Raw genomic sequence first — 15,176 nt, forward strand, 5'->3', positions numbered from 1 at the left:
GCTAGTCTTGCACACTGAAAACTACAAAACATTGTTGAAAGACACTTAAGGTCTAAATAAATGAAATGATGGCCCACATTCATGGATCAGAAAATTAATACTGTTAAGTGGCAACATTTCTAAATTAATCTATAGATCAAGAAGTTCTTATAAAAATCTCAGCTGCCTTTTTTTTGCAAGAATTGACAAGCTGATTTCAAGATTCACATGAAAATGCTAGGGAATCAGAATAACAAAAACAGCCTCGAAGAAGAATAAAGTTTGAAAACTCACCCTTTCCAATTTCAAAACTTAACTACAAAACTACAGTAATCAAGTATCAATATATGAGTGTGGCACTAGCATAAGATTAGACATAGAGACCAGTAGTAAACCATTAAAAGACCACAAATAAACCCTTGCATTTATGGTCAAATGATTTTTTTAAACCTTTTTAATTATTAATAGAGGTTATTTTCTGAGCAGTTTTAGGTTTTTGGAAAAATTGAGCAGAAAATACAGTGTTCCTTTATATTCCTCTTAGCCTCTTCTCACTCTCAGTCTCCCCTATTATTACTATCTTGCATTTGTGTGGTAATTTGTTAGAATTGATGAGCCAATGCTGATACACTGTTATTAACTAAAGTCCATCATTTATATTGCGGTTTACTCTTTTTGTTATACACCCTGTGGATTTTCACGAATGTATAATGACATGTATACACCATTAAAGTATCACGGCCAAGTGATTTTTAACAAGAATACCAAATAATTCAATGTAGTAAGAATAGTTTTATCAACTGGTGGTAATGGTACAACTGGATATCAACACACAAAAGAATTAAAGCCAGATGCCTACCTCACACCATATACAAAATGGATTACAGACTAAATATACGAGCTAAAACCAGAAAACTGTTTAAATGAAAAACACAGGGTAAATCTTTGTACCTTAGGTTACACAATGGTCTTTTTTAAAAACATCACCAAAAAAGGACAAGCAACAAAAGGAAAAACAAGTAACTCAGATCTCATCAAAATGTAATACTTGGTGCTGCAAACTATATCGTCAAGAAAGTGAGATGACAACACATAGAATAGAAAAAAAAATTGCAAATCATATACCCAACAAGGAACTTGTATCTAGAATATATAAAAAACTATTCCAACTCAATAATTAAAAAGCATATAACCTAAGTAAAACATTGGCAAAGGATTTGAAGACATTTTTCCAAGGAAGATATACAAATGGCTAATAAGTACATAAAAGATGCTCAACAACATTAGTAGAGAAATGCAAATCAAAAACACAATGACATGCCATTTTATATCCAGTAGGATAGCTAAAATCAAAAAGATAATAGGTGATGATAAGGATGTGAAGTTAAACATGGTTACCATATGACCCATCAACACCATTTCTGCATATATGCTCAAGAAAAATGAAAACATATCTAAATAAAAACTTGTACATAAACATTCATAGCAGCATTATTCATAACAGCCAAAAAGTAGAAACAACCCAAATGTTCATAAACTGGTGAATGGATAAACAAAATGCCGTATATCCATACAATGGGGCATTATTCGGCAATAAAAAGGTTAAAGCACTGATACATGCTACAACACGGATGAACCTTGCAAGAGTCAGTCACAAAAATCACCAAGTGTATGATTACATATTGCAGAAAGACTAGGAAAATCTGTAGATAGCAAGTAGATTAACAGTTGCTAAGAGTAGGGCTGAGAGGATTAGAGTGCAGGGTAAATGGTGATGGGCATGAGGTTTCTTTTTAGAGTGATGGCAGTGTTCTAAAGTATGATTATGATGATGGTAGTATAACTCTGTGAATATACTAAAAACCACTGACTTGTATACCTTAGGTGAAATTTATGGTATGTAAATTAAATCTTAATAAAGCCATCGCAAAATTATTATCTATGGTCCTTGATCCCAAGCAACTTGACAGTCTAGAATTAGAAAATATTCATTGAGACTTATGACCTTGGCTCTACCATTTCATCTACCATTGTGAAGAAAACTAAAAAAATTGAAAGAAGATGTAAGTCATTTTTACAAGACAATTTTATGTCAAAAAATTCAATCTGGAGGAAGAGAGAACTGGTAGACATCACCACGATTATAGAAACAGCAAGAGCATTACAAAACTAAAAGAACAATGAAATATTCCTTATCAATTATATCTATGTTTACCTCTTTTTCCTTAAGTAAAGCTTCGTGTTTTTCTTCAAGCCGCTTCATTTCAAACGCTAGTGTGTCTGCCCTCTTGGATTCAGAGGAAAGTTTAACATGAAGATCTTGAACCTAATGTCAGAAACAAAAGGAAAAAAAGTCCTTAAAAGTATGTAAGTGTATAAATCTCAATAGTCTTTCAGAATTGAGTAAATGAAAAACTGATTAGGAATAAATATCTACACTAAAATTGCAGTCTAATTCTAAATACTTGTGGAAAATAACATATAGATAAGAATTAACATAAAACTAAAAATATTCAAATAATAGTTTTGCCAAAAAAATTAAAAGTCAGCCTCCTAATGTTATTTAGTAAACAGCAAAACAGAATTTAGGTTACGGCTCCATTCTCTAAGGCATTAACCCTGCTTACCAGAAATGCTAATAAACAAATCTCAAAAGAAAAAATAATTTCAGGAGGCAGTAAAAAGGTAAAAGACCCAGATAACTCAAACTCAATTATCAAGCCTTGAATTAAAATTAAAGAAAGAAATTCATCAGAGTAAGTTCATAGCTTATTACATGCAATGCTTCTCAATTTCTTTACCATTCTTAAGAAATCAAAAGGAATAACAAAGTTAAACTCTTACAATTTTATCAATTAAAAATTAAGATGTTTCTTACCTGCCTTTTGTATGTTTCTAATTGTGTACGTGCTGCATTTGCTTTTTTTAATTCTTCTTCTAAGCTGACTGTATTATGCATATACATCATGTTGGTTTCCTGTAAAGTTTTCACCTGCTTGCGAAGGTCATTCAGATCTTGTAGCTTCTGACGATATATCTCAACTGTTGACTCCAGTTTATTTGCTTTATCAGAGGTAGCCCTATAATAATAAAGACTAAGCATTACTGTATAAAAACTAGTATATACTCATAATTTTACTCTGGCTATAAAATGAATCTTCCAAACTATCACAAAAAAGAAAAAAGAAAAGTAAATGTGAGTGAGTGAGAGGAGGAAATTGTAAACTTTGTAAGAACTTTGGAAACAGACTCCAGCCTAAATCCATTTAAAGTTCAACCTATTTGGTATAAAGCCATCAAAATAAAAATGCTTCAAATCTGACACACTAATTTATCAAACTGTTTCATATATTAGCACAATGAATAAAAAATAATGATTTGTACATAAAATTAAACAACTCAGCTGCTCTGCAGCTTACAGGCCAACCTTCCTTTGTGTATAACATTCAGCATAGTTTCCTTCTAAGTATTTGACTTAACTGTATTTAGGACGTTGACTAAATTTATAAACTTGTCAGGCAAAGCACTTCCCTTTGGAGTTGTGCTTACCTGACTTAAATATATAAATAAACGAACAAACAAATAAACCAAATCACTTCACTATCACAAGTAGGTCCAAATTAATGGGTATACAAATTTTGTTTCAAACGAGTATTAAGAATTTCAAAAAATAATTAAGAAAAATTAACAAAAAAATATAAAGATCACGTGGACAGACTGTTCACTGAGTAATATTTCACATGAAAAAAGTAAATATAAACTTCATATTGCCAAATGACAATCCTCCCCCAAAAAAAGTTAGGATTCTTGCCTATATTTGATCTATAGTTTATCAAATGTCAAAATATGGATTGACGTTTCCTTACACAAAAATTTCCTTACACAAAAATTTCACAAAATATGATAGGTACAAGGAGGTCAAGTTAAATGTATCTATAAGTACTCCATTTATAAAATTTTAATTAAAGGTCTCATTTTGGGTTTATGGGTTCTAATGTGAAAATGTCCTAATAAAAATTGAGTATTATCCATGAACTGCAAGCCCAAACAACAAACATAAAAGAAATTAAAACTATCAGCCTGGATTAAAAACTGATCAATACTTGATATACAGGAATAATCCTATGAATCCCTGATTAAAATATGAAATACTCAAATTGACTAAATAGCTCAGAAATGGCATAATTATATTTTTTAAGACTTGCCATACCTAAGAACATCTATTTCATCTTTCAGGGCTCTTGTTTCTTCTGCAAGACTAGTCAATTCATCATTCCTATGCTGGAATTCGATTAGCTGCTTTTCAAGTTCTTCACAGTGAACACGGTAATCATCTTTTGCAGCTTCAAGCCTTGAACAAATAAAAAAGTATTTATAACTTCCATGATTTTTTATAATTATATAATTATATTATGACTTGCATGACTATATATGCAAATGCATATATAACACTCAACACAATAAAATATATGATGAACAAAATATGTATCAATAAATGCCAAAAGATTGAAATATCATGGAACATGTTGTCTAATAATAAAGGTTAATTAAATTAGAAATCAGTCGCAATAAGAAGTCTAGAAAAGCTTTAAATCTTTGTAAATTAAACAACACATTCCTAAATAACCCACAAGTCAACAAAAAAATCACAACAGAATTTAGAAAAAGTTTCAAACTAAACAATAACAAAAAGACAAGCAATCAAATTTGGGGGACAACAGTAAACCAGTGCCTCTCAGTTTTAAAGGTTTATGTTAGAAAGAAAGAAAGAATGAAAGAGAGAGAGAGGGAGGGAGGGAGGGAGGGAGGGAGGAAGGAAGGAAGGAAGGAAGAAGGAAGGAAGGAAGGAAGGAGGAAGGAAGGAAGGAAGGAGGAAGGAAGGAGGAAGGAAGGAAGGAAGGAAGGGAGGGAGGGAGGAAGGAAGGATTAAAATCAATGATCTGAGTTTCAACTTTAAGAGGCTAGAAAAAGAAGAGAAATTTAAACCCAAAGTTAAGTATAAAGAAAGAAATCTAAAACTAATAATACAGAAGGCCAATAAAGGATGTTTGAAAAGATTAAGAAAACTGATGAACCTCTAGCAAGAGTGATCAAGAAAAATGAAAGAAAACCCAAGCAATATCAGGAATGTAAAAGGGTATGTCATCACATCTACCAGTCATTATAAGGATAAAAAAAGAATATTATGAACAACTTCACGTCGATAAATTCAACAACTTAAATAACCATATACACTGAGTTTTAAGGATAAGAGAATATTATGAACAACTTCATGCCAATAAGTTCAACAACTTAAATAAACATATACACTGAAAAATACAACTTACCAAACTGAACACAAGATGAAATAGGAAATCTGAAAAGCCCTATGACCATTAAAGAAATTAAATTTGTCAGTAAAAACCCACTCACAAAGAAAACCATAGGTCCAAATTGTGTTACTAATAAACTGTATCAAAATTTAAGAAAGAAATAACAACATTTTTACATAAACTCTTTCAGAAAACAGAACAGAGAATATGCCTCAGTTATTCTATGAGACTACTAGAACTCTGATAACAAATCCTGAACAAGACATTACAAGAGACAAAATTCAGACCAGTATCTATTATAAAGACAGTTATAAAAATTCTTTCAAATTATTAACTGAATCTAGTCACATATACAGGATAATAAAGTATGAACAAAGTGGTTTATCTCCAGAATGTAGGTTTTTAACATTCAAAAATCAATCAGTATATTACAAGAATGAAAAAGAAAAACTACACCATCTTTTCAAGATGCAGAAAAATTATCTGACAAAAATCAACAGCTAATCATGATTGAAAAAAACAAAAAACTTTTAGCAGGGTGGAAACAAGGGGAATTTCCTCAATCTGACAGAAAGCACATCGAAAAACTCTACGGCTAGCATCATACTTGATGGATCCTAATTGCACATGATCCCTCTAAGACCAGGAAAAAAGCAATGATGGCTGCTCTTGCAACAAGGCAAGGAAAATAAATACAAGACAGAAATAATGAAAGGAAGATGTAAAGTTCCATTAATAGATTAAATGACTGTAGATTCCATAGTCTGTGTTCCTCTAAAATTCATGTTGAAACCTAATCCCCATTGTGGTGGTATTAAGAGGTGGGGCCTTTTGGGAAGTGATTAAGTTATGAGGGCTCTGTCCCCTTGAATGGGATTAGTGCTCTTATGAAAGAGGTTAAAGGGACCTAAGGATTCAGCAAGAGGAAGCCATCTTGGAAGCAGAGATCAATCCCTCAAACAGACAATGAATCTGCTGGTACCTTGATTTTGGAGTTCTCAGTCTTCAGAACTGTGAGTGGTAGATTTCTATTGTTCATAAATTACCCTGTCTAAGGTATTTTGTTAAAGCAGCAGGAATGGACTAAGGATTTTTTTTTTAATCTAAGTAAACTACCAGCTCAATAAGTGAATTTAGAAACTTTGCAAGATATAAAAGTTTCAATATATTTAAAATACAAGTTTCAAGGTGTAAGATCAAAGTTTCAATATATAATTGTACATCTATCTACAGATTAGCAGCAAATTTTCACAATAATTCTGAATTTGCATTTACAATAGTATCAAAAAAAAATACTTGGGTAAAAAATTAACAAAAGACATATAAGACTTCTGTGCTGGAAACAATACAGCACTGCCTAGTGAAATTAAATATTTAAATAAATGAGACTACATTCATAGATAGGAATTCTCTATATAGTTATCAATTATACAATCCAAATCATAATCCTGAAAAGGTTTTTAATAGAAACTGATCAGCTGATTCTCAATTTTATGGGAAAATGCTAAAGACACAGAATAGCCAAAACAAATTTTGAAAAAGAAAGAACAAAATTGGAATACTTACACTACCAGATCTCAAAAGTCATACTCCAAAACCATAGTAATTAACATAGTGTCATACAGGCATAAATTTACTAACAGAAATGAAATGAGAGTCCAGAAAAAGATCCCAATTTTAATGGTTAGATCATTTTTCACAATAATGTGAAAATAACATGGCTTATAAGAGAATGTCCTCATTCTTAGGAAATATGCACTGAAATATACAGGGGTAAAGAGACATGTGTCCAACTTTCTCTCAAATGGTTCAGATAAAAATATGCAAATTATATGACTATATACAGAGACTGCTAAAGCAAATGGAGAAAACTGTAAAATAATTGTTGAATCTGAGTAAAAGGTGTAAAGAAGTTCCCTGTAGTATTCTTGTAACTTTTTTAGTGAGTTTGAAGTTATATCAAAATTAAGTAACAAAAAAATATGTATAGTACAATTAGAGTGCCTGTCCTCAAGGTCTTATAGTTCATGGCTCAGTGGTAAGCACACAAAAGATAATCAGTGTTTATTAAAGGTAAGAATACATGACTTTGTTAAAGAAATATAGAAGTTAAAATGAAAAGCACCTACTTGGCTTACGATTTACATTTTTTTCAATTTATTACAGGGTTACCTATCTTATTTGAGAAACTCCCTGTTCTCCCCAGGTTTCAGCAATCACTGCCTTGAACTCCTATTGGCTGTCCTATTGGCCCTGATTTGGTCCTTAACACATATTTAAATGGTTTTGTTTTTATGTGTATCTCCCACTTCCTAACTAGATGTTAGCCCTGTGATAACAGGAACCACTTATACCATCTGGTATTTTCAGGAGCTTAATCAGTATCCTAAAGATGCTTAACAATGCTTAATAATTAGTTGTTAATACTGTGACTTTTTGCTACTAGTATAAGAGACAGAACTCCATAAAATGATTTCCATTAAAAATGCTACCTGAAGTTTTCTTCCTGTAATTGTTCTAGTTGTAATTGTGCATGAAAATACTTTTTTGCAACCACTGTGTTTGGATCATCAAAAGAGCCATCCAACTGGTCAAGTTTTTCATTCATCATCTCATTTTCAGAAACCAGTGAATTCTTTTCATCTTGAAGTGTAGTCACCTAAGAAACAAATACACATACATAAGCACCAGTAGAAAAAAACAAACAAATAAAAACTCTTATTAGAGTCTAGAGTTCTGGATTCTAGATCTGACTAAGCCATTAAATAGCTTGGTCTGTCATACTAGATGAGTTCTAAGGATCCTTCTGAATGCAGAATTCAGAGTCTAGGAGATCTAAGTCAAAAAAAGAAATCAAATCAATACACATATGGAGAAAATAGAGTAACTATATCTTTAAAATGCTATGCCTGCCTTTGTTTGGGGAAGAAAATGTTTTCAAGTCTCTAAAATTTGATGCACAAATGAAACTTCAAAAAATTAATTTGTCTCCTCTTTTAGGTATAAACTAGTTTTTAGAATGATGTCACCTACTAAGCCAAAATATACACACATATGTTCAAAGTTATCATGATAGGTTGAGAGTATAAAATTATCAGTCTCACATATCACATATTCAAGAAATAAGCACATATGGTTAATTAATCAATAACAAAAAGCTAAGCTGTTTCCATTTGTACATTTAAACTATTTGCTTATGATTTAAAACGAATAAAAACATCTTAGTGTAGAACCACATCATTATCAGTACCTGGAGCAATTTTTTTTACTCATATTTTTAAAACATGTATGATTTTCTCTCCTGGTTCTACTTCTTTTCCATTTAAAAACATGTTTAAAAATGCATAGCTAAGGCTGTGTCTTTTGATAAGGCCAGAACTTTTACATATGATTAAGAATTAGTTTGAAAAACCATTGATTAACCTATTCTGATTTCCAATGTATTACTGAATAAGTTTGCTATCCATATTTTCAAAACATGTAATTCAATCCAGTTATGTAAATATGACTACACATTGACACAAACAACTAATAGGAAATTAACATCAAGTGATTGCCCTGAACACAGTATATAGGCAAGTTACTGTCTTCTAAATGAGAAATACAAAGTCTGGGAAACTGTCCCTGGGCAGACAATATAATGAAATAACTTTCTATTCCCAAATTCAATGCATGCATCCATGCCTATTATGTAAGCTGTTTAGTGACTATTACCTGTCATGCATAATAATTCTAAGTGATTCAGATACAAAAGAAGAATAAAGAGTTTCTGCCCCCAAGACCCTTACAGTAGAAATGCAAACAATTATGTAAAAGATGTTGAAGGTGCTTTGATAGAAGTACACTATAGGGTAAGGGTAGGGCACAAAGAATATCTCATTCTAGCTTGAGTGTAGGGGCTATCAAAAAATGACTGACAGAGGAAAAACAACACCCTCAGTCATCAAAATTGGGTAGGACTCCTCTAAAAAAGAATAGGACCAAGGGCAAATTTTAGTTTTGAACACCTGGTGAATAACCAATCTTGCTCCTATCCATATGCTTCAACGTGGCTCCAGAGTCACTACTGGCACAGACATGAGTAAGAAGGGTGCGAGACAGGCACATTCCTTGTTCCCACCCCAGAACTGTGACTTGGAGCACTGGGTGGTGGTTCCAGGCATCTCCTTCAACAAGCTCTCATGGTGGTAAGTTCAATCTGCACCTGTCTCTGTCTCTCTCTGTTTGGGATTTCTGCACTTTTCACCTAAAACCAGATCATATATCCTTCATTATTTGTTACAAACACATAAATCTTTAAATGTAGAATTTTGTGTTCTTTGTTGAATAAGAATTTCTCAGAAGACTACCTAGATCCTACAAGAGAATGGTAATACCTGAATGGCTTAATCTTCTGTTTTTCCTATGAGGTATTTTACAGGGTGAATATGATCCCATTTAAAATGAACACATTTCGGGTACTTTGCCTGTGTTTGAAGGTGTATGTTACAATATGTAGTTAGGAAAGGTGCGAAGGAGAACAGATTAAATTTCCCTTACTTGAGACACTTACTTCGTTCAAATACAGAGGACTGGTTTTTACAGATGAAGTTAGAAGACCTGAATTCTAGTGCTCCCACTGCCCTAAGTGACTTGTCACCCTAACCAAGTCTTTTCCTTTTCTTTATTTCCAAATGCTTAAGGGTTAGAAGCATTATCTAGCCCTGTCATTTTAGATATTTACTTCCTCTAGCAAGGATAATGCTACCACACCTTTGCTCCTTGCCCTTACACTTTTCAGAGAATCAACTACAAATTTAGCTCATTATTCAAACAAAAAAATGCCACTTACATACAGCATATTATGAAGGTACACTTAACCTTCTGTACACCTTTTTCTAGACTTACTGCATAATATGCACATTTGTATTTTTGATGTAACAGTAACATCATATGCAAATAATAAACATAGCACTTCTGTGCCAGGCTCTAAGTGCTATATATATGAATTCATTTAACCCTCACAACCACTCTGGGAGATATATGCTATCATCACTCCATTTCTCAAAAGAGAAAACTGAAGTACAGAATAATTAAGTAATGTGCCTGGAGCATATAACCAGCTAGTAATATGACCAGGTTCTGAATGTAGGTAGCCTGGTTTGACAATCTAACCTCTTAACCATTAACTATTGTTGCTCATGCCAAGTTCATTTTAACATACATGTGCATATGAATACAAGCGTATATACACACGTTTATATATAAATACATGTTAGCAAAAATTTGCCATAAGAGACTACATACATAAATATGAACATGTACTTGAATTTACTGGGGGGGAAGTGTCAGGTACCACTTAATACTTCCATAAATTACCTCTATTTAATATTCACATACACAATATGAAGTAGAAACTTTAACTTTCCCATTTTACAAAAATGAAAACTGAGTTGTTATCTAAATAATTGAAATTTTACAATTAGTAGAGTGATTTTCTCAAAGAAAGTTAAGCCAGCAAATTTCAACTATCAGAGAAAAATATTTATGAAATTCATACTTGAATATTCAAGCCTATAAGAAATCCTTTTAATGTTACCTCCATGAATTTAAACCAGAGAAAAATATTTATGAAATTCATACTTGAATATTCAAGCCTATAAGAAATCCTTTTAATGTTACCTCCATGAAGTTAAACCAGAGAAAAATATTTATGAAATTCATACTTGAATATTCAAGCCTATAAGAAATCCTTTTAATGTTACCTCCATGAAGTTAAACCCAATCTACAAAACATAGTGCCAACTAATTAATTACAATAAAAATCTTCTGTAAACTTAAAGAGGCAGTTTTTCTCGGCTCAGGGTTTTTTCCCATACCTGCATATCCAATTCTTCACATCTTTGCCTCAGCTCTTCTTTTTCTGCTAGTGCTTCCTGAAGTTCTTCCAAGGCTCTTTTAAGCTGAAATACAAAATGTCCTAAATCTTAGTAAATCGTGTTTTGACACAAATATAGAAAAATAGAAAAATATACTCTTCTCACACACACATATACACTGATACGAGAAATTATTTTTTAAATTTACCTAATAACAAATGAGTCTTACAACAAAAAAAGAGAATTTTAGGCCAATATCCCTGATGAACATTGATGTGAAAATCCTCAATAAAATACTGGCAAACCGAATCCAGCAGCACTCAAAAAGCTTATCCACCACGATCAAGTTGGCTTCATCCCTGGGATGCAAGGCTGGTTCAACACACACAAATCAATAAATGTAATCCAGCATATAAACAGAACCAATGACAAAAACCACATGATTATCTCAATAGATGCAGGAAAGTCCTTCAACAAAATTCAACAGCCTTTCATGCTAAAAACTCTCAAAAAACTAGTTATCAATGGAACGTATCTAAATATAATAAGAGCTACTTATGACAAAACCACAGCCGATATTATACTGAATGGGCAAAAACTGGAAGCATTCCCTTTGAAAACTGGCACAAGACAAGGATGCCCTCTCTCACCGCTCCTATTCAACATAGTATTGGAAGTTCTGGCCAGGGCAATCAGGCAAGAGAAAGCAATAAAGCGTATTCAAATAGGAAGAGAGGAAGTCAAATTGTCTCTGTTTGCAGATGACATGATTGTATATTTAGAAAACCCCATCGTACCAGCTCAAAATCTCCTTAAGCTGACAAACAACTTCAGCAAAGTCTCAGGATACAAAATCAATGTGCAAAAATCACAAGCATTTCTATACACCAATAACAGACAGAAAGCCAAATCATGGGTGAACTCCCATTCACAATTGCTACTAAGAGAATAAAATACCAGGAATACAACTTACAAGGAATGTGAAGGACCTCTTCAAGGAGAACTACAAACCACTGCTCAATTAAATGAAAGAGAACACAAACAAATGGAAGAACATTCCATGCTCATGGGTAGGAAGAATCAATATCGTGAAAATGGCCATACTGCCCAAGGTAATTTATAGATTCAATGCTATCCCCATCAAGCTACCGCTGACTTTCTTCACAGAATTGGAAACAACTCCTTTAATCTTCATATGGAATCAAAAAAGAGCCCGCATAGCAAGGCAATTGTGTGCAAGAAGAACAAAGCTGGAGGCATCACATTACCTGACTTCAAACTTTACTACAAGGCTACAGTAACAAAAACAGCATGGTACTGGTACCAAAACAGATATATAGACCAATGGAACAGCACAGAGTCCTCAGAAATAACACCACACATCTACCACCATCTGATCTTTGATAAACCTGACACACACAAGCAATGGGGAAAAGATTCCCTATTTAATAAATGGTGTTGGGAAAACGGGCTAGCCATATGCAGAAAACTGAAACTGGACCCCTTCCTCATACCTTATACAAAAATCAACTCAAGATGGATCAAAGACTTAAATGTAAGACGTAGGACCATAAAAATCCTAGAAGAAAACCTGGGCAATGCCATTCAGGACAGAGGCATGGGCAAAGACTTCATGTCTAAAACCCAAAAGCAATGGCAACAAAAGCCAAAATTGACAAACGGGATGTAATTAAACTAAAGAGCTTCTGCACAGCCAAAGAAACTATCATCAGAGTGAACAGGCAACCTACAGAATGGGAAAAAAATTTTGCAAACTATCCATCTGACAAAGGGCTAATATCCAGAATCTACAAAGAACTTAAACAAATTTACAAGAAAAAAGCAAAAAACCCCATCAAAAAACAGACAAAGGATATGAACAGACACTTCTCAAAAGAAGACATTTATGCAGCCAACGGACATATGAAAAATTGCTCATCATCACAGGTCATTAGAGAAACGCAAATCAAAACCACAATGAGATACTATCTCACACCAGTTAGAATCGCGAACATTAAAAAGTCAGGAAACAACAGATACTGGAGAGGCTGTGGAAAAATAGGAATGCTTTTACACTGTTGTTGGGAGCATAAATTAGTTCAACCATTGTGGAAGACAGTGCAGCGATTCCTCAAGGATCTAGAACTAGAAATACCATTTGACACAGCAATCCCATTACTGGACATATACCGAAAAGATTATAAATCATTCTACTACAAAGACAAATGCACACGTATTTTTATTGCAGCACTATTCACAATAGCAAAGACTTGGAACCAGTGCAAATGTCCATCAAAGATGGACTGGATTAAGAAAATGTGGCACATATACACCATGGAATACTATGCAGCCATAAAAAAGGATGAGTTCATGTCCTTTGCAGGGACATGGATGAAGCTGGAAACAATCATTCTCAGCAAACTATCGCAAGATCAGACAACCAACCACCACATGTTCTCACTCATAAGTGGGAGTTGAATAAGCATACATGGACACAAGGAGGGGAGCATCACACACCAGGGCCTGTGGGGGGTGGGGGGCTAGGAAAGGGATAACATTAGGAGAAATACCTAATGTAGGTAACGGGTTGATGGGTGCAGCAAACCACCATGCCACGTGTATACCTATGTAACAAAACTTCACATTCTGCACATGTAACCCAGAACTTAAAGTATAATAATAATAAAAAAACTTTGTTGTCTTTGTGTGAATTATATTTACATGACCTCATTAACATTGAAGGCTACATACAGTCCCACAGAACTAAATTTTATGTAAATCCCTGCAAAATATTTTTACAAGTATTAGAGAAGGCATTGTTTAGTTTTATTACAGAAAAAAAGTTTAGGAAAAACCAGCATGTTTACATTTAAATAAATTATTTCTTCAAACATTTTCTTTTGAAATACTTCTTGAGATGACTGGTGACACTCATAAAAGAAGAAGTGTCTAAAAATATAACAGAAAAAGTACTTAATGCATTTGCCTCTCCTTTTACCCTTTACTCTATAACCCAGATTGGGTTATAAATGGGAGAAGAGTGTCTTTTCCCCCTGTAAAACAGTCCTGAAGGAAAGGAGCTTTGAGTACAGGGCCTTTGAGCTATTTCTTCAATATCAAGTGAGAGGATAGCAACAGTGAAAAAAATTACATTATTAGATAAATTAAAACTTAGCAGAGTTTGTTTTTAATTGTCCTCTATTTCACTGTGCAACTATACAGCATGGTCCAAATATACAAGTGTCAGAAGGAATGTTCAATGCCGCTCAACTCTTTCAACATGATCACAAAAACCTCTGGAGACCAACACCACTGCCATTCAGTTGGGACCATGCAGAAGAATAAACCAAATTTCACGGAAGAAAATATTATTGTATATGCTCTCTTTGTAAGCCTTATGAGAGTAACTGGCAAAGAAACCCTAACATTGCTTTCAACATTTTTCTTCCATACTAAAATACTCACCTGTTGCTCCAATTCCCCAATAGCATCATTTGGAGGAGAGCTCAATATTTCTTTACTCATCAACTAGGAAATTAAAATAATAAAATTAAGTATAATAATGTGATGTTTATGAAGTAAAATATATTTTCTTGAAAGGATAGTAAAATGATTTATATTTAGCTTTTCCTTGCCTTAATTTGAGGATCCTTAGAACACTATTCAGATAAAAACTTTATTAGAGGCTTCACTTAATAACACAAATTCAAGCATATTAGTGAGGACACTATAAGTAAACTGTGCTTTAAATACATAGATATATTAAAAATACTTGTGTACTGAAAAATTTCAATACAAGTCCTAAAAGACATATTACTGATGAAGAGTGAACACATTAAATAATTTTTAAAGGGATTCATATACATTGTAAGTTAATACTTTTTTAATGCAGCCTTTTTGAGAAGTCATTTTAAAAGTAGGAGTTACGATTATATGAAAAAAAGATCCTGTAAAATAACTCTTTGAGATGAAAGACAGATTTACTTATGTACAGGGATGCTCTGAATCCAAACCAACAATGCAAACT

The 15,176-nt window shown here is 33.1% G+C and overlaps 1 protein-coding gene across 1 annotated transcript in view; it reads right to left on the reverse strand.

The window, feature by feature from the left end:
* The window catches only part of HOOK1 (hook microtubule tethering protein 1), a 58,393-nt gene that overhangs the window by 21,524 nt on the left and 21,693 nt on the right, over positions 1-15,176 (reverse strand). The window contains exons 8-13 of the mRNA XM_009249644.4: positions 14,615-14,677; positions 11,150-11,233; positions 7,784-7,950; positions 4,190-4,330; positions 2,858-3,059; positions 2,195-2,305 (exon numbers count right to left, since the gene is read on the reverse strand). Coding sequence (XP_009247919.1) covers positions 2,195-2,305; positions 2,858-3,059; positions 4,190-4,330; positions 7,784-7,950; positions 11,150-11,233; positions 14,615-14,677 — 768 coding nt within the window. The remainder of the gene's footprint in view (positions 1-2,194; positions 2,306-2,857; positions 3,060-4,189; positions 4,331-7,783; positions 7,951-11,149; positions 11,234-14,614; positions 14,678-15,176) is intronic.

The sequence above is a fragment of the Pongo abelii genome, chromosome 1 (genome assembly GCF_028885655.2).
Source record: "Pongo abelii isolate AG06213 chromosome 1, NHGRI_mPonAbe1-v2.0_pri, whole genome shotgun sequence".
Classification (NCBI taxonomy): domain Eukaryota; kingdom Metazoa; phylum Chordata; class Mammalia; order Primates; family Hominidae; genus Pongo; species Pongo abelii.